This window comes from Pundamilia nyererei, unplaced genomic scaffold (assembly GCF_000239375.1).
Source record: "Pundamilia nyererei isolate P.nyererei 1_Seehausen unplaced genomic scaffold, PunNye1.0 scaffold00199, whole genome shotgun sequence".
NCBI lineage: Eukaryota > Metazoa > Chordata > Actinopteri > Cichliformes > Cichlidae > Pundamilia > Pundamilia nyererei.
In genome coordinates, this window is record NW_005187600.1 from 441879 (window position 1) to 461431 (window position 19553).

At 42.3% G+C, this 19553-nt stretch overlaps 1 protein-coding gene across 3 annotated transcripts in view; it reads left to right on the plus strand.

Moving 5' to 3' along the window:
• The window catches only part of glis1b (GLIS family zinc finger 1b), a 75983-nt gene that overhangs the window by 52660 nt on the left and 3770 nt on the right, over positions 1–19553 (plus strand). The window contains exons 5-9 of one of the 3 annotated variants that reach the window (XM_005747514.1): positions 688–849; positions 4570–4576; positions 4761–4859; positions 9470–9611; positions 13477–13615. In XM_005747514.1, the coding sequence (XP_005747571.1) occupies positions 688–849; positions 4570–4576; positions 4761–4859; positions 9470–9611; positions 13477–13555 (489 nt within the window). In that variant the 3' untranslated portion in view covers positions 13556–13615. Of the gene's footprint in view, positions 1–687; positions 850–4569; positions 4577–4760; positions 4872–9469; positions 9612–13476; positions 13646–19553 lie in introns of those variants that run through there. The other 2 variants (XM_005747512.1, XM_005747513.1) reach the window with 2 other exon arrangements.

Here is a 19553-nt window from a genome sequence, read left to right on the forward strand (position 1 = left end):
TGGCAGCCTCGAGACAAGAGCACTGCCATGAATGCGGCTGTTTTTCAAGTGGATGTGCTTTTCAACAAAGGTCTTTGGATCTGCAACATAATAGCCATGGAAAAAAAATGCTCGCACTTACACCACCCACATTATTAAAGTGGACAGTTTCTGCTAATTCCCAGGTCCATCTTTTATTCTCTGCTTTACTAGAGTGGCTTTGCACGAGTGAGTTCAACATAATCTTTATTTCTCTGGTATTGAAATTGTTTGCAAAGTTGCATTTAAGCCAACTTTCATCTGATTGGCTGACCCTTGTAACCGAAAGGTTTGAAGCCTGAGCTTGTGAATCACAAGTTGCTATCCTCGTGTTTAATCTGAGCATCTCCCACCGTAACAGCGTAAAAGGTTTTCTTTAAGTATTTAATTTCTTTTCCATAGCTAGTTAATATATCGTTTACAGTGAGCTCCATCTGTGTGAGTAATTATGAGACTGAAGGAAAGATTGGAACAACTTATCTCTGAGTCACATGCACACACATATACACAACCCACACGGTTCTAACGTTTGCCAGCTTTACACTGATTGATTTCAATTCTTTTGTGTGCATGCATGTGGGCTTTTTGCTTATTTTTCCTGTGTGGTCCTGTGCATACCTGCCAAAGTGTGGTTGCCTTTGTGCTCTAATCTCTGTCTCCCCTCCACAGTTCGAGGGCTGTAACAAAGCGTTTTCTCGTCTGGAGAATCTGAAGATCCACCTGAGGAGCCACACAGGAGAGAAGCCGTACCTGTGCCAGCACCCTGGCTGCCAGAAAGCTTTCAGCAACTCCAGCGATCGGGCCAAGCATCAGCGCACTCACCTGGACACGGTCAGAATCCAAGCCTCTGCTCTCTCACCTCCCCCCCCCCCAGTGGTTCACCAGAGTGTTTAATCTGAACTACTGATGTTTGCATATGTCGTCATTCACTTTCTTTGAAATCCATTTCGGGATTAGTTTGAGGAACTTATCTGGATACCGTGCTGCAATTGCATCACATCAGCCTCAATGTCAGGATGGATCAGGATGCTTTAAAAAAAGGACAAAAAAAATGTAAAAGACTGTTTGGCAGGAGTGTGAAGGTGGGCAGAGGCGACTTCTGTTGCCCTCTACTTAGCGCCCACACTGATCTTTGAACTTTCAATAATACATCGCTGTATAGTTTCATTCATTTCATTTCATTTGGTAACTTCTGCCCACGTTCAGACATGTAAACACTTGACAGAGTAATCCAAACCACCTTTGTTTTAGTTCCTGCTATAGTAGGCGTCTCCATGATCATACACAACCAAACACAGACTACGGCTGCCAACAATAAACGTGACTTTTTGAACGTCCCCTCGGTGTGTGCGTGAGTGTGCGTGAGTGTGCGTGAGTGTGCGTATCGTGCGGTATCCCTGCTCTGATTTTACAACATTCAAATGCCTATTTCCACATCATGACAGTGTTAGACTTTAACTTGCTGTCAGTCAGTGAGCCGTGTGGCATTCTCACCCACTTTCCTCTTGCAGTGACATGCCACAGATCATTAAACGATCAGTGTCATTTGGCCAAGTTGCAGCTTGTGCCATAACAGGCTTGGATTGGGACTGCAGGCTCAGACAGAGCTTTGTCTGTTTCTCTGACCCGTGGAGCGAGAAGGAAAGGTTGAGTCAGCCATTGCTGCCACTCGTCATGTCTCAGTAGCCCCACCAATTTACCACCCACTTTATCACCATCCGTATGCCAGCACAGCTAGGGAGTAAAGAAGTTGTTGAGCTCAAATTATATTCTTAAGTACGTTGGGTTTCCTCTGCAAGGGAGAGATTTTTTACTTTTTTCCCCTTTAAGTCAATAAATGGAATCCCAATAATTTTTTTCTGACATCTGAATCTACAGTCTGCGTTTGAAAGATTACTTAAATCTGATTTGAAACAACCAGTTCAATATGTGCCTCCCAGTAAAACGCTGCACTAGAGCACTTTTAATCGTACAGTGCCCAACACCATCGGGTGAGAGCACGACTGTAATTAAGTACTCATTTACTTGAATTTTGTGTGTGATGGTTTTCTGCACCATTTTTATTTCTGATTACATTTCTGAGTTCAAGGTGTGTAAGTGTGCGTATTATTGAGTAGTTATTTGAAGGAGTATTTCAAATTTGTATATAATGGACCTAAGTCCCTTTATAAAGGGGGCAGCTGTGGCTTACATGGTAGAGCCTACAATGCTAAAGCTCAGTGGGTCAATTTTTGTTCCTGTAGTCTGTAATTTTATCGGTTTAGGCGATGGTGCGATATGGCAGCCTCGCTTCTGTCAGTCTGCCCCAGGACAGCTGTGGCTACAACTGTAGCTGCCTCCACCAGTGTGTGAATGAATAGTGGAATTGTAAAGCGCTATATAAATGCAATCCATCATTATTATTATTATTATTATTATTATTATTTTGCCTCCAAAGCATCAAAAGTACTGCATGAATGTGTCTGACTGACTGAATAAGACTTATAAGCTGTGAGTGCTTGATTTGATTGTCAGTACCAGTCCATTTATTAAAATTTAATGGTTTAGAAATAAATAGGAAAACTAAATTCAGGTGTTGTGCCAAAAAGTGATCGTCGGGCAGAAAGTGATCCGCGTGAGCGCGCAGCTGCTTAAAGCTGCAGCGCCCAGATGACTTACAGCTACTTCTGTGCAACTGATACAAGACGCGGTAAACTGAACACAGCTTCAACCGTCTGTTTGTTGGAAAGTAGTGAATGCTCCGCATTTTCTTGTTAGTAACGGTAACGGCGTTGTAACGATAGGAATAGTAATTAGTTAGATTACTCGTTACTGAAAAAAGTAACGCCGTTACTCCCATGACTGAACACTGGTAATGCTGAGCGGTTAGAAAAAGAGTAGCAGTGGTCAGGCAGTGTCACCCTTGATTTTCTTCCCAGAGAAAGTAATTTTAGCAGTATTTTTGCAACCAGAATGTTTCCCCCTGTTTTCACTGAACTGGCCGTGCACCAATACTTTTCTATATGTAACAGTAAATTATCAAGTAGTAAGAGTAGAAATGTTAATGCAGACGTTGTGTTATTCTGTCAGTGTGGGATTTTCTTCCACTGCACACTCTTTCCACAGTAGTCCAAACGATACAGCTAATCTGGGACCCCGATGCTAATGGCCTCACATTAACACCCCGCGATGGCTTTCACTGTGCTGCCCAGTCGGCTGCGCTGCCAGAAACACTGAGGAGGAAAATCATTTTAAAGCTTAATTATATTTATCCTACACAGAAGTTTTACTTCACTCTTTTATTTTTCTTTTAAAGTCGGCGCTCTGCGCTGTATCGAGTCGGTTTCTTGGCAAAACAAACAGAGATGAGTGGCATTATAAGCACTTTGGGATGACAACAGGTTACTTAGAGAAAACGTTAAAGTGCAGAGATAATAAAGTCTGTAAAACTTATGTTACTGAATGTAAAAAGTAAAAAAATCTCTACCACCATCCTTCATTTTAATTAGAAAAATGTGAAATGAAAGTGGTGTACTCCATCACGGTGTATGCAGTGTGCATAATCACATAAATGCTTCATTATTAAGAATACTCCTCTACATGGTTGAATAAGATCATTTATACACTCACTAGCTACTTTATTAGGTACGCCTTCTAATACAGGGTTGGACTACCTAATTCTTCATGGCATAAAACTCGAGTACTGGAAACATAATTCAGAGATTTTGGTCCATGAATATTGTTATATACACGATAGCAATAATTAGATAGGCTGTGTCATTTATACAATGGTCAGTTTGTTCTCAGGGGTCCAACATGTGCCCAGAAAACATCCCCACACTTTTACAGCAGCACCAACCAGCTTGAACTGTTGATAAAGGCATGAAGGATTCATGCTTTCAGGTTGCTCACACCAATCCTGACCCTACCTTCAAAATGTTGCAGTGAGGTTGTAGTTTCCTGTTCTTGTTCTTGCTGATGGGCACCTTGTGTGGTCTTCTGCAGCTTCAGCCAATCTGCTTCAGGGTTTTATGTGATCTGCATTCATAGATGTTCTTCTTTAGTTACTGTTACCTTCTTGCATCAAAAAGGCATTTCTGTGTCTTATTGAATGTTTTCTGTTTTCAGGCCGTTCTATGTAAACCGTAGAGATGGTTGTGCAGGAAAATGTCCGTAGATCAGCAGTTTCTGAAATACTCAGTTTGAACTTCAGCAGGTTGTCTTGAACACGTCTATATGTTGCTGCCGTGTGATTGGCTGATTAGACATTTACATTAACGAGCGGTACCTAATGAAGTGGCCAGTGAGTGTATTTCTTGCGCTGATATATTATAGTGTTTGTCTTTAAGTCTTTATACATTATTAATCATGCAGTATCGGTGCTGTCAGTAGCAAGAGAGATGGGTTTCATTGCTGAGTGAGTGCAACTGCAAGTGAAATACGATGCTTTAAACCCTGAAAAACTAATAACCAAAGAGATGTTGTGGTATTCAAATTTTTGTCAACTGATTGTCTTTTCTTTTCATCCTTTGTCTGGTCTTCCTTTTACCTCACATTATGTGTCTTTCTCAGCCGAAAGGTAGGACTTTATCTTTGCCTTTACTTACATAAGTTTCATATTTACTGCATGTTAATTTTTCTCCTTTCCTTTACAATTTTCTTTTTTAGCTGCTTATATTATTCTGTGTCTCTGTTATTAGAAAAGCTACATTTATACATTTTGCTCTGATAACTGAACAGAAATATTTCCTCCCTCCTCCCAGAAACCATATGCATGTCAGATCTCCGGTTGTACCAAGCGCTACACGGATCCCAGCTCCCTACGCAAACACGTCAAGATCCACTCAGCCAAAGAGCAACAGGTGCGTAGGAAGGTAAGACACTCTCTGCTAGAGTGAGAAACAGGACAAAACACCTGTGTGTAGTCAGAGGTTTAAAAAGAAACCTCATAGAGGAACCAAAAGTATGTCAGCTGTTACCGCTGACATTTGTTGTTTTCTTCATTTTTAAGTAGCAAATTAAAGCCAGTGGACACTTAAAAACTGCTGCGTCATGGTTCATTTATTCTTAAATAAATTGTTTATAAAATCGAAACTATTGAAAGTAGAAGGTTTAGTGAAACTACGGACATTATTAATTATGTTTAAGGCTAAAAATAATATATTACCTGTGTTTGGGAGGTGAGGACAGCTGAAGGAAATATCATTTTAAGCATCAGCTCGCTGGGACCACGGTTACGGGTATACGACTGTGGAACTCTCTTCAGGACCGGATGCTGCAGAACCTCCGTTCAAACTTCTTCCATCAGGAAGGAGGTTCTGCAGCATCCGGTCCCGTACCAGCAGACTGAGAGACAGCTTCTTCCACCAGGCCATCAGACTGCTGAACACTTCATAGACACCTCAGCTTCACTACTAGAACTTCAACATTATGCACTCCATACTGTCCATTAATGCCACTGTTTTGCACATCGAATTTCCCAGAGGAACCCACCCGAGGGATTAATAAAGTTCTATCTAATCTAATCTAATCTAAAACTACCAACCTCTGTATATTTTATATATTTTATTTTATTGCTTACTCTATTTAATTTGTAAAATATGTGTATACACACACACACGTAGAAAAACATATTTAGTATACACATCCAGAAATGCATATACTATTATATATTGTACATATATTTATTAGTCTCAGATGTAGCCATTCTTATATTTTGCTTGTTTTACGTTATTGTATTTTTGCACAACTCTGCTGCTTGTGAAGCTCGCACACAAGAATTTCACTCGCATGTACTGCACCAGTGTACCTGCACATGTGATGTGACAATAAAAGTGATTTGATTTGATTTCATTATAATCTTAAGAGTTTTACATTGTTTTAAAAAGTGTTACATGTTTAAAACGATAAATCAATATGAAGAATACGCAATAAATTCGAGCTAACTCCTTATTTTATTTATTTATTTTCTCCTTGTTATTATGTGCTGAGGTATTTGCTGTTTGGTCTGATAAATGCTCACATGTTCATTGGTTAATGGTGCCCACTAGTTGAAATGTAGAGGGGGGGGCAGGGTTTAATAAGAATATTTTCTTCTTCCTTCTCCTTTTCACTCATGGTTGCCGTGTTATATCAAGGGAAAGCCTGGTTTGTGTGTATGAAAGGATAAAACTGTTGAACCAAGTGTGAAATAAATAAAAAATGAAATGAAATTTTGCAGCTCAAGCTGCAGCTAGTTTCCTGCATGACCTTATTCGGGTCATTCGGGTAGAGCTGCAACTTTAACATGATTTGTTCTTTCTTAGGTCACATTATCTGCAGATCCATCAAGTTGCTCTAACTGAGGGGTTTTGAAGCATTTAGCCGTGTAGTGGAGTATCTTTAGAATCATTAACCCAACAATAGATCAGGTTTGACCACATTTCATCATGCTTGTGGTCAAAAGCCAATTCTTTCCCTAACTGAAAGTGGGTAAATAAGAGAGAGAAAGGGCCCATTGTTGTGTAAAGGGCTGGATAGTGGCAGGCTGGATGATGTGTTTCTTTGCTTAGTGTCGTAAAGGGAAACACATGTGTGCTTGTAGCATTGTTAATAAGCTGTAGTGCAGAATACCCCAGTGGCCAGATGTTATGGACAAATGTCAAACAAACGCTCTTACTCCACTCTTGGATTTGGCCCAAAGCAGGAAAAAAAAAACTTTAAGAGTGTCGCTGTGGAGAAAGCAGAGCCCCAATTACTTGCAATGAATGCTTTGCAGGGCTGTCTTAAGAATCCCCACAAGGACACATTTACTGATTTACGGCATCTAAATGTGAAATCAAAACATGGAAAATGCCAGCTGTAAAGCTGTTAGGTTTAGCTTTTTTTGGGGAGGAGTTAAATCACTTGTGATTTGACTTTTCAGCAAAGCCAGAATCTTAAAAGATGCAAGCCACAGATAAAATAATCTGTTCACTTACTGCTCTGAATGAACTCTGAGGGAATAATCTGAGAGTTGAGTAGATGGGATGATACTGCTGCTGAACAATGTTTCCACCCACAAACTGACCACAATATCAGAACTCAGACAGATGGACAAACAGACTGAGAGGGTTGCAGTGATGTTGGAAAATAAAAGAAAATCTTGGATGACTTTGTCCTTGCCTGCAAATCGAGTACCGACACTTGACTTCAGTCGTTCAGAGGGTCCACAGCAACACTGCCAGGGTTTTATGCCTCTTGGCATCATGAAGTGATCACTCATTATTATTATTATTATTATTATTATTATTATACACTCCACTGAAAAATATGTATTAGTCAGCATAGTTATTATCTCAGCACGATTACAAAAACACAAACTTGATATACATTTAATGATGAAAGAAACTCACATATTGGATTCAAATGTTTAAGAGTTGCAGCAGCTGCTCTTTGGTTTAAACTAAGCCTGCTTATAACAGATGTTGGCCAAGTATAAACATAAAATACAAATCGTTCATTAAAAGTGCTGCTCTGCACAAACTGTAGAGATTAGTTTCACTATTACAAGTTTCACTGTTAAGTAGCTGAATCAACTAGCAGTGCCGTCGATTCAGCAGACTTTCAAACACAACCATCTCTACAGAGAACGCTCTACAAAGAGAGAATATCCACTGAACCGCAGTTCTCTGTTGATGCAAGAGGTCAAATGACAATAACTAGACTGCTTTGAGCTGATAGGAAGGCAAGAGTGACTCAAATAACCACTCATTACAACACAGTTGATGGTCGACAGCAGCAGAAGACCACGTGAGGTACCGCTCCTGTCAGAGAAAAACTTCAGGTTACAAACTGTGCAGGCTCACCAAAGTTTAATGATGTGGGGGGTGTTTTCTTGTCACACTTTAGTACCAAGTGACCAAAATTCAGTCACCACAGCCCGAGTATCGTTTCTGATCATTCCCATCACTTTATGACCAGAGTGTGCCCATCTCCTGGTGGCTGCAGGATAGCACGCCATGTCAGAAAGCTCAGATCATCACTGTGCTCGCTCGGTCCCCAGATCTTTGGTGAAGTGGGAGATTCACATCATGAATGTGGAACCGACAAAATCTGCAGCTGCAAATCTGCAACATCAAAATACACTAAAAAGTCATTAAAAAAAAAAGCATCCCTTTTATTCTGCAAAGCAGGTCAGAGCCTGTGCTGTTAGCCTGTGTGGTCATTATGTTTAATAAGAATAATTAGAAGGTCAGTGGTTCTAACCTCTGCTCTTCCCCAAACCAAAGATCCTAAACCCCCTGTGTGTGTGTGTGTCGGTGGGGGCTTTTGCCTTTATTGGACAGTGACAGTGGAGATGGACACAAAAGAGCGAGAGGGGGGGGAGACACACAGCAAAGGGCTGCGGGTTGGACTCAAACCCCGGCCGCTGCTTTCTGGCCTTACAGCATGTGGTTGCCTGCTCAACCAAAACCCCAGGTTGACCCTGAGGAAGTCATTGGTGTGTTTGTGCAATACATAAAATGTTGTATGTGCAGAAAAAGCGTTTCTCCTGTTGTGTAAAGTGTTTTGGCCCATATAATCCTAAAAGCACTATGTAAATATCAGTTTAGTTTATGAAGCTCCTGCAGCAGTGGATTCTTCACCAGGACCGTCGCCATCACTCTCCTTTAACTTGTCAGTAAATGTTGTGTTGAATAGAGGATGAGGTTAACAGTAACTGGTTTTCATTGATCCTTGTCTCTGTAACGGTGTAGAAGCAGATGCCAGTAGGATCGTAGGTCGATTCCACTGTTCTCTAGTCAGTGTCTTATTTCTCGGTGGCCATATTTGCTTTATACACTGGAGTCTGAAGTCTGTTTTTGTGCCTACATCAGATAGTCAGCTATACTATCCTATTCTCTCTTTTTACATCTTGGCATTTTTAAAGTTAAACCTCCTGGTGACAGTAAAGAAGTCCTGTGTGTACCTCAGCAGCTATAATGTTTTATTACATAGAAATCCAGTAATGTATACAACAGAGTTCAGCTATTCCACTGATCCATAAGGCAGATGTCTCATTTTGTCAACTGACACAGGTTTCATTTGGTTTGAATTTTATCTTTGTGCCGTGTGATCTCGCTGAAATGTGTCTTCAGTTGCCCCCATTAAAGTTGGCAGGGAAAGAAACAGGAGCAATCTCACATTGAGTTCATACCAATTATGTCTAAGGCCAACGCATGACTCAAAAAAGAACATATGATCTTTCCCCCGGTTCCCCCTGACTGACAATTCTATTCTCATTTGCTGATTTACTGTTTCAGATCAACATTACAATCACATTATTGCAAAAAGATGAAGCGAACGCTCTCACACACACGAGGTCCAAGCCACGAACAGGCCAAACTGAAGTCGTCTTGTTCTTCGATTGAGTAATCTTGCAGACCAGATGGAGTTCTCTCCATTTAAATGACTCATCATCATTTCTTGTAAGCATTTGAAGTTTATTCTTATCGTTGCTTATTTTTCTCAGCTTCGGCCCTGCCCTCACCTGGAGCAGGATGTCCTGAGCGACTGTCTGTCCATGCAGCACCTCCAGAGCTCCACCTCTACGCAGCACCTCTACAATGGCAAAGATGGCCATTCTCCTGCATTGGGCCAAGACATGTTCACAGGTACACACCTGTCATCTGTCATTCTCAGATCTTCCTCTAATAATTGATCTCTTAATTAATCGGTTTCTTTACCAATAAAACATCTCAACTTTCCACTTATTTTTCTCATAAAACGAACAAAAATTGAAGTTCGGTAAGAAAACATGTGGCATAAATACAAAATATAATGTGTCACCAGTAGTAGCAACATCATTCATGGTTAAACAATTTCAAATATGAGTGAAATCGACTGGCCACATCTCAAAACATCGAAGCCCAGGGAGTATTTGTTCCAAAGCAGAAGAGCACGCCAGCAAGTGAGGTCCAGACCGCCAGAAATCCCAACACCTGGCAAAGCAATCACCGAGTCGTTGGTGGTAATCAGCAGCCATGTCAACATTCCTGCAGATGTATTGTGGTAATTCTGCACTCTCAGGCAGTGAAAATCATACTTGGTGGTGCCTTTGGTCAAAAGATAAACAATCCACACCACATAATTGAACTTTAATTGCTCGTGCACATTTTATATCAACATTTTAGCCGTTAGTCCATACTTGAGTTTATAAGGGAAGTGTTACAGCCTTGTGCTTTTGTTTGTTTGGTTTGGATTTCATAACCATGTCATGTTAACCTGTCTCCCTGTCATGCAAAGACTGCAAAAACCATTAGCAGCCACTAGAACTGGAAAAGTTTATTCATCACATGTGGCCTTTAAGCTTCTTTTAAACTTCCATTTTTCTAACTGATGAGTTTGACCGTCACTAAAAGTCAGCGCCACACTGAATTGGGAACAAGAGAGAGATAAATGGATTATAACCATCCTAAAGACGAGAGAGATTCCCTGCAGCTTCCTCCCTTTATGGACACATCTGTCCTTGTTTTCTGCCTCTACCACAGCCAGGCTCCCCACTGTTGTCTGTTATTGTTGCTGGATCTCGGCGCACCGTTGATGACTATGAAAGCTCAACTTCTTGGCTCTTTACCTCTGCTCTCTTTCTGAGAGATGTTGCTTTCTGTCTTGGTTTAAATCATTTAAAGCCCCAGAGGAGCTAAAGCAGTCAAGGACGCCGTGTTATTCGAGGTCAGAAAAGGTTAGACTTCAGGATCTCTATTTACACGACTTTCTCTTTGTTCTAGAGCCAATAGGATGCATGCAAGTAGTGGGCCAAAGTGGGCAGCCATCCCATCATTAACACTTGTGGAGCAGAAAATGAGTCATGCTTCCAGTCAGAGCTAAACTTGTTTTCCTGTTCACTGCTTATAAGTCTGTTCCTATTCACATGTCTGCAGCAAGAGTTACGAGAACCCCCCCTCTCTGTTTTATAGAGCATAATTAGAGTGTTCCCTGATTAACCAGAGGAAGGACTCATCATAGTTGAGTACAGAGGTTTATGTGCTCCTGCTGCTATCCTCTCAGTTTCTTCTCACAGAGATTTCTTCCTGAACTCAACAAGAAGCTTTTCAAATCCGCTCGACAGCGTCTTTGGTACATAATCCCACTCTAACTCTTAAAGAGCAACATCAGATCCTTTTTGTCTTCCTCCACAAGGAACTGGTGATGAAATTGAGGCAATCACAGCCATTATTTGTCGACTGTTTTGCCGGTGTGCTAGCAGATGTTGGGGCTAAAGGGGAAAACATTTAAGGTCTGTGATTGATGATTTCGGGGTAATGAATCAAGCTTGTAACCATTTCAGAGCGCTGTCAGATCAGGCCTCGGCATGCTTCCACTTGAGAACAGCTGGCCTGAAAACTGCAAAAACCAGGAGCACCCATCTTTCCTCTTCCTTTCATCTCCTCCCGTCTTCTGCTCTCGTTGCCGGTTAACTGCCCCAGACAGTCAATGTGCTTCTCGCCGTTTGGATGCTGGGAAAGAAATCAGCTGCTAAACTTAGCAGAAGATGCAAAGAGGAAAAAAAGAAAAGATCAAGTTGACTCTTGCTTAACAAGACTGTCCAGAGTGGGGCAGGCAGTTCTCGTCCCCGTGGATGATGATTTTTGATTAAATTAAACTGGCAGAAACATGACTTTGAGAATCTGTCCATCTGGTGTAGATTTTGGTGGTGGTTTTTTCTTCTTAGGCCTGGCACGTCCTCTGCTTCTTCAGTTTGTTCAAGTTCTGCGAGCACACACTGAACACCATGTCAACAAATGCCAAGTTTTTTTTTCCCAACAATATCTTTATTATTTTTTACATTTTAATGACTTACAAACAGTCCAACATTTTAAATACTACATGAACTCTTCTCAGACAGCAAAAAGAAAACAAAAAAGTCATCAGATTTATCACCCTGTTAAAGGCCTAAATTTATCATTATCCCAAATCAAATGTCATTGCCCTCAGTCCTCGTCCTCCTCAGATAATACAAATCCTTCTACAAAATTCACAAATGGTCTCCACACCTTCTCAAAAACATCCAATTTCCTTTTCAGTATACATGTTATCCGCTCAAATGGCAAAGCCACCATCATTTGTTTTATCCACTGTGTGATACTCGGTTCCCTTGTTCTTTTCCATTTTAGTGCGATTCAAATGCCAAGTTTTATAGCTGTGTGAGAATTGGTGCAAAAAAATACTATTTTGTGTAAGTCAGACTGTATTTTTTTGGCCTTTTTTTAACTAAAGAAATTAGAATAAAATATGTGTTTTTGTGACAGGCTCATTTAAGTTGTTTGCCGTCTTCCTCTGAAAACGGTTGGGTTCAATGACTTGACTGAAAATGAGTCAAAAAGCACCAATGTCCAAAGAACGACTTTTACAGACCTTCAGAAATCCTGGAGAACTGTTGCTCAAGACCTCTTTAACCCTTTATTGACCAAGATTTATGCAGGTCTGAGGGATACATGTATGGTAATGTGAATGTGGCTGATTTCTTTCCTGTCTGTGTTTGAACAGTGCCTTGTGATACCGTAGTACACCAAACATAAAGTTTGTCTTCTCTTCTTTCTGAAACAAGGTGGATTTTGTCTCCAGCACAAACAGCAGTGGAGTTGGGATCATTTAAAAAGTGCTTGTAAAATGGGCCTGCCGGTGGACCCGTGTTAAATGAAGCGTTAGAAAATTACGAGAGCGCCAGTGGAACCAAAATATACAGAAATGAGGGAAGGCTCAAGACTTGTGCACAGTCGTGTGGATCTCCAAAGTCTAACTAGCCACATGTTAACAGCAGTAAGACAGTAACAGTTCCACTCGTTTGTTTTATCCTTTTAAAATGAACACCCCTGGGATTCATTTTTGGACAAAACAGCCCGTTTTTTGTTGTCAAATTGGGCTTTGGAAGCATCTTCGCTGAAGATAATTATAGTAAAAACAGTTGTGACAGTTATTATTTGCAGTTCCTAGTTTGCAAAGAAGAAAAGGAGTCCGTATTTAATAACAGTTTGCAGCTTGAAACAGTAGAAAAGGTTGGCAACATGCAACCAGTAAAAGAAGATAATAATGCCCCCACAGACCAGTGCATCAACAACATGTAACTGTAATATCATTTGGAAAAACTGAAATGATCAAAAAGTAAAAGACATATTGGAACAGTCAGCAGATTATCACATGCTCTTCTGCAGATTTCCTTATATCATATATTTGTAGCTTTAAAGGACCTACTGTTCAAAGTCACTGAACACATGTAACATGTTAGTTTATTATTGTGTAATACGAAAAAGGACAAACAAGGCGAGTCCCTGTGACAGCACAAACAATGTACCCTAAATTACACACAGCGCAAACACAGAACTTTTTATTTTACAAAGCACACTGATTGGATGAAAGTTGTCAAAACAAAATCCTGTTGCCATGAAATGGCTTTTAATTTGCTCGAGGGAGAGATGAAGCACGGGGGCCTTGAGTTTATTTGGCACGTTTACCGAATTAGCTTTGTTTGTCTTTCAGGCCTGTACACTGGCTCCAGTACCCCCCATCACAGCGCCCCAGTGGAGCTGCTCACCCCCAACTCTGGCTCCACCGCTGACCTGCCGACCCGACAGCACCGACTGGATCGAGACCTCGGCAGCCCTCACCACCTGTCCCCGCTGGCTGCCATGGACGGCACGAGAGACGGGTGAGTAACAAGCCCTCGATTTGTATTTAGACGCTGAGGTATGTCACTCCGAAGGTCTGGGTCGCTGGGAAACTAGAGATGTGTCATGAAGGGTGGGAAATGTAAACATGAATCTGATTAATGAATGAATAATCCTGCAAACAGTCATGGACGGCTTTGTCACAATTCTGTCATATAATTGAAGTCATATCACATCATGTTTTGAAAAGGTCAAAGGACACCGAGTGTTTGTTTTACTGCATACAAACAACGTGTACGACAAAGTTCAGTGAAAGTGCAAGCGCTGTTCTTCTCTTAAGACGTTCCCTGATATTATGATTACACTTTACTGCCTCCATTATTTTTCACCTATTTATCATCCCGAGTCCCGGCCGAACCCTCTTAGCTCATGTTAGGTTAAGCCTCGTGGTCCTGCTGACAAACCCATCTTGGCTTTCTTACTGGAAACAAAATCAACTTCTCAGCTCCTTTGACGGCCCTCGTGGGAAGACGGGCAGTGCTGGTCACCACGCGGTCAATGTGACACATCACCAGCTCTGTTTCGAGCGGTCACGGTTCACACTTTGGTGAGAGTATCAAAGCCGTGTGATAGCATCGTCCTCTTGTGTTTATGTTCTGTGAGCTCTTTCACCATCGAGCGGTTCTCTTTAAAAACCTCGAGATTACATTTTACAGACCTTGATGTACTGCTGTTGTTCAGCTATGCAACAAATGCAAGCAACACAATGACGTTTAAACCAGTGATGCATCTTTCAGGTAATTGTGAAAATAAGCACATCTGGAGATACTTTTAAGAAGCAATAAAACTGAATACGGTTTAGTAAGAATACCAGTGTTGCTACATCTTTAGTCAAGACAAATGTGCTTCCACTGAACCAATCCATGATCCCGGGAATTCATTAATTAACTGTATCTTTGCAGAGCTCCCGCTTAAAGTCGACGCAAACATTTCAAAAGACGACGCACGAAACCCGCAGCTCCTCCAGGTGCGACTGCCTTGCTCAGCAACAGCTCGAGCAGCTCTTCTCGTGCATCTCTGAGTGTGTGCATGTGTGTGATTTGCAGGATGTTTCCTATTAGTGCTGATGATTTCCCCAGAGAGCCTGCAGAGCAGAGTTACAGAACCCGGGTGTCGTCAGGAGGCACAGTGTGTGCTGTGCTAAAGCAATGTGTCTAAAAACCAGGGAGGTAGGGAAGGAAAACAGTCCTGTACAGTTTAATAACATTGAGAAAGAGTGGATGGAATCAAGCATCATAAACTGTGTTACAAAAGTGATTGTGTTACATAAACATGCTTTCTTTTAACTCCGTGCTCCCCTCTTTGGGTGTATATACAACACCCGCATATTACAGAATGATCTTTGATGGCTTCCTTACTTTAAAGAGCTGCACATACATTTGTACTTATGTGTGTGTGTGTGTGTGTCTCCGTGTGTGGGGGCGAGTTTACATATCCAGGAAATACACGTGATTGGTTATGATTGGGGTGTAAGGTACAGCAGACCGCTCGCCATCCAGCACAAACAGAGCAGCCGAGCAGAGCGGTGAAACCGCCTGGATGTAAACGTCCGAGCGGCGCTCAAGAGACGTCGGGATGGCCGGGAAGCATCTGGAAGCTGGTGTGTTGTTTCAAGCCTTGAAAACAGAAGGAGAAGCCTGTCAAAATTACCTCGCGGTTCCTGTGGCTCTTTTCTCAGCAGCACGCACAATTAGCAGTGCGAGCACAGGCATGGAAAGTGAAAAGGACTTTGTGAGGGGATACTCGGCTGCACAGGCAGGGCGACATATTGGAAGTGAGAGTCGGACTGCGTCTGCTCCTGTCCGTACCTGATGAGGAACATGCAGCTTGGTGATAGTGCCCCATGTGGTCCAATGACGTAGCTCCCTTTTCATGCACATCTTTGCGTCCCCAACTTAACTCGAGTAACGTGATGACAGCATTGCATTAAAACGACAGCAATTCCCAAATTTGCACATTTCAGCAGCTCGAGATGACCTAAAAGAGCTTTCACGAAGGCACATGCTGTAGAGCTCTATCTGTTGATCACACGGTATAGACGGAGGGCGGGGGCGAGGCGTCAGACCTGCAGCAATGTCTGCTTGCATTTGCCTGAAGATGGAGCGTTTGATTTACATGTTTAAAGCCTTAAGTATACAGGCTGTTGCCAAAGTCAATATCAGCACTGCATTTGTTTTTCCCCAAACGGTTTAGCAGGACATTAAACATTTTGACAAAATTATCAAACTAACCTTCCTCCGGTGTGGCAGCCTCTGACCTCACGGCTAAATGTGTTTACCCTGGCTCAAATGGGCCATTTAGACTCCTTTTACTTTGTAAATACCAGTGTCATTTTTCTGAAGCTAATATTAAGATATGCCAGTTAAAATACACCTAGCAATCACTGCGGCACAAGTGTGCGCGCAGGGCCCCTCTCACAGAAACGGTTGTTCGACCACGGCGGCCTCCGAGCACAGAGAGACGGGTGGTAAATGTTGTCATTCACTGCTTCACCCGAGTGTGGTTATATAATTGCAGAGGGGGTGGGGAGCTGCAGCCTTTACCTGCGTATTGATATTAGAGCCCCTCTGCAAATATTAGTCTGAGGCGGTTTGATACCTCGGCAGTGATTGACGCAGTCTAATTGGATTAGAGTGGCAGCACAGTCGGCACAGAGCTACATTAAGAGTTCCCGCTCTGGAAGGGGGCACGTTCACGGCTTGTAACTCTACACTGTCTTTCTTCCAGCCATTATCGTTCTCCAACCAGCCAGAAAATGAGTGTCAGTCTCAAAACCCAAACAAAAGCATTTTTGAGGTAGTCGCTCATGGCAGTATGTGGTCAGTCACTCATTTTGCGGGCCTCAGTTAATAATGTGTTGCCTTCAATTAACCCGACTACACAAACGGTTAACTGGGAGAAAAGATTCAGATGATTTACAGTAAGAATTCCTCAGAGTAGGAGACTATAGTGATTAAAGGTGGATCTGCTCAGTTTGGGGCAGATATCTTTCTGGGACTAACGGAGGCTGGGGCCTTCGGGGCTGGCTTAGCTTTAGCTTAGCTTTAACCAGGATGCTGTTGTCTGTCTCTCAAACACTGTTTTAGTTTGCTAACCAGAAACAGAAGCGTTCCCACCGATCTGTGCCAAAGAAGCCCCTGTCATCCATCAGAGGGGCTTAATGGTCGGCTGCAAAAAAGTGGGGGGAGACGAGAGGGGAGGCGAAGGGTGTTTTGGGGAGTTTGCAGGGCCTGTGGAGAACAGGGTCTTATTCCCGCTCCCTAGTGGGACAGTTAGCTGCAGGTGAAGGAAGATGAACGAGGAGCAGATCAGCACTGTTCATGAATCTTCATGTTACTTTCCATCCCATCATGCCTCCATGCAGGGAGCCAAGACTTCACGGGTAGCTTATCTTTATTAAGATGAGCTGTAATGTTTCTGGACAATAGCTGCAGGCTAGCAGAGATGACGTCCATGCCCGCATACCTGAGTACAAGCAATTTTATGACTTCAGGGCGGCTTCAAACAGCCCAGGTTTGAATGTCCCTCTGATCTCCTGGTAGCATTTCAAACGTCACCTACCTCATTCCTCTGAATCACAAACCATCCAGTCAAGTTAAAAAAGCCTCCGATCTGAAATGAGCAACGATTTCCCATCTCTATAAGTAAACCTTTTCCAGCACAGGTCAAAGTTTACGTTATTCATCAGTATGTGAGCATTTTTGAAATCTTCAAATTCCTTCTTTGTAAAAGAAATATCAAAGCCTCAGCTTACTATCCCTATACTATACTATTCTAGCTTCAGAAATCATAAGGTCAGGGGTCAAATCCCTCTGTCCTTACATTAGGACAGCGGTGGGGTGACCGGGAAAAGCAGAGAAGTGCAGGATGGTCAGTGAAGGTGAATTTCAGGGAGAGATTAATGTGGCATATGAAAGATTCCCCTCATACCTTGAGCTTGAGTGGCTAGCAAGCTAGAGCAATGCCTGAGGCAGCTGGCAGTGATTAGCTTATGATTCACTTTAGCTACACATAGAGGCAGCTTGTAAAAATATGAACAGTATAACTGTTTCCTGAGTTTGTGCTGACAGCAGCTCCTGGGGGAATGGTGCTCTCTGCAGGAACACATGGCCACGCAGCGGCGCCGTGCCAGCACATGGATTAGCCAGGCTCGCAGAGCTAGCTTCTCCAGGGCTGGAGTCACACAAGGTGTCACACAAGCACCGTCAGGTTTGTGCTGATGGGCTCCAAAGGCAAGGGCAGCAAGGAGAAGGCACCTTAAAGCCTTAAACAGTAATAATCAGCAATCCTGCCACCTCGATTTGAACTTGTATTTCAAGGTTTCAAGGTGAGTTTTTGAGAAAGTTTTTACAATACTAAAAGTGGCTACATAGTATGTAGTCCTTTACATTACAAACATCTACCTGAGTGACGCATCAAAGGATAGAAAAGCAGTTCAGTTGTTGTGTTATTAGAGTTTAATTAGTGAGCTAAGATGTAAAAAGAATCACTTTCATAAGCTCAGTATTCTTTCTGTATAAAACCTATATCTGCATTGCCATTTTCTGACAAATAAAACAAACGTGCTTTATTCTCCTCGTAAAATAAAGAGGAATCAAGGTAAGTAAAAGTAAGCATGGTTCCTTTCATGTTCACTCGCTTCAGGGTCTGTTTTTCAACCAGAATTCGTGGGAACTGTTTTTACATTTATGACACAGGTGAACAGACGGGAGCAACAACACGACCTTTCTTACAGAACCGAAGCCAAACTGTATTTTCTGGATCCAGTTTTATGATGAGCACCGTGATAAATGTAGAAGCAGCGGAGCCTGAAGCGATGTACGGCTAAATAAAATGTTAAATAATTCAGCAAGAAAGCCTTCCAAGTTTTTGCACTTTCGCTTGACATCGTTTACCGTCTCCTCTTGATCGGTGCTCTCTGCCAAATGCCCCGCACGAAGCCTCTGCCAGCTACTGAGTGCTGGGTGGGACGCCCCTCGTGCATGGAGCAGTAGGTCATGTAGCAGGCTCCAGCCAGGCCAGCAATGAGCAGTCATCTCTGGGCTCAGCTGCCTCCAGCAGCTCTCTGTCATCACAGTCATATAGCGCTTAGCACAAACCATATGCCCCTGCAGCACAGCGCACATAGTAACACAGCAGCAGTTTATGTGTTGGCATTCCTGATATGCAGTAATAAGTAGCTGCTGAATATTTGGGGAGGCGACTGGGCAGCTCCATTTTTTAAAAGCAGGTCTGTTGGCCATCAGTCTGGATTTGGACCAGCTTTCTGTTTCATTAAGTTAATGTCAAGTGTACAACATTAAGTCGTTAAATCGCTCATTTTGAGTTTTGTGTAAACTTTAACATCCAGGCAAGTGTCTGAATAAATGCCAGACCTGGTTCTTACTGCTTCTGGATGCATTTATTACCATGATGTGATGAAGGCATACATTAAATCCACTTTTTTCATCCTGTTTGTTTAAACTTGGCCTGATGTGGCCTTTACAGTAAAGGAATAATCATTCACTTTTTTGCCAGCGTTACTTTGAATATAAAACTAAAGCTGTCTGAAAACGGGGAAACCATTAGTCTGGAGGTGGAGTCTGCCTTCCAGCACCTCCAAACATCAATAATGAACAAGTCACGTATCGTTTGTTTCACCCTTGGCTTCTTTCATTTGTTTTATATTTTGGTCGGTTTTATTGATTAAAAAAGTGTTGCAGCCATTTAAATTTTGGGATGGTGGTCGATGTGTTTTCCATTTCGAGTCAACGAAAGAACGAATAAGCATGTTTTTCTGTCTGCTCTCGCTCCTCAGTTTGTCCTTAACAATAAACAACCAAACCTAACTTTAGTGGAATAAAGGTCAGTGCGGTAGCCTCAGCACACTGTTGGTTGTGTGTTTTATAG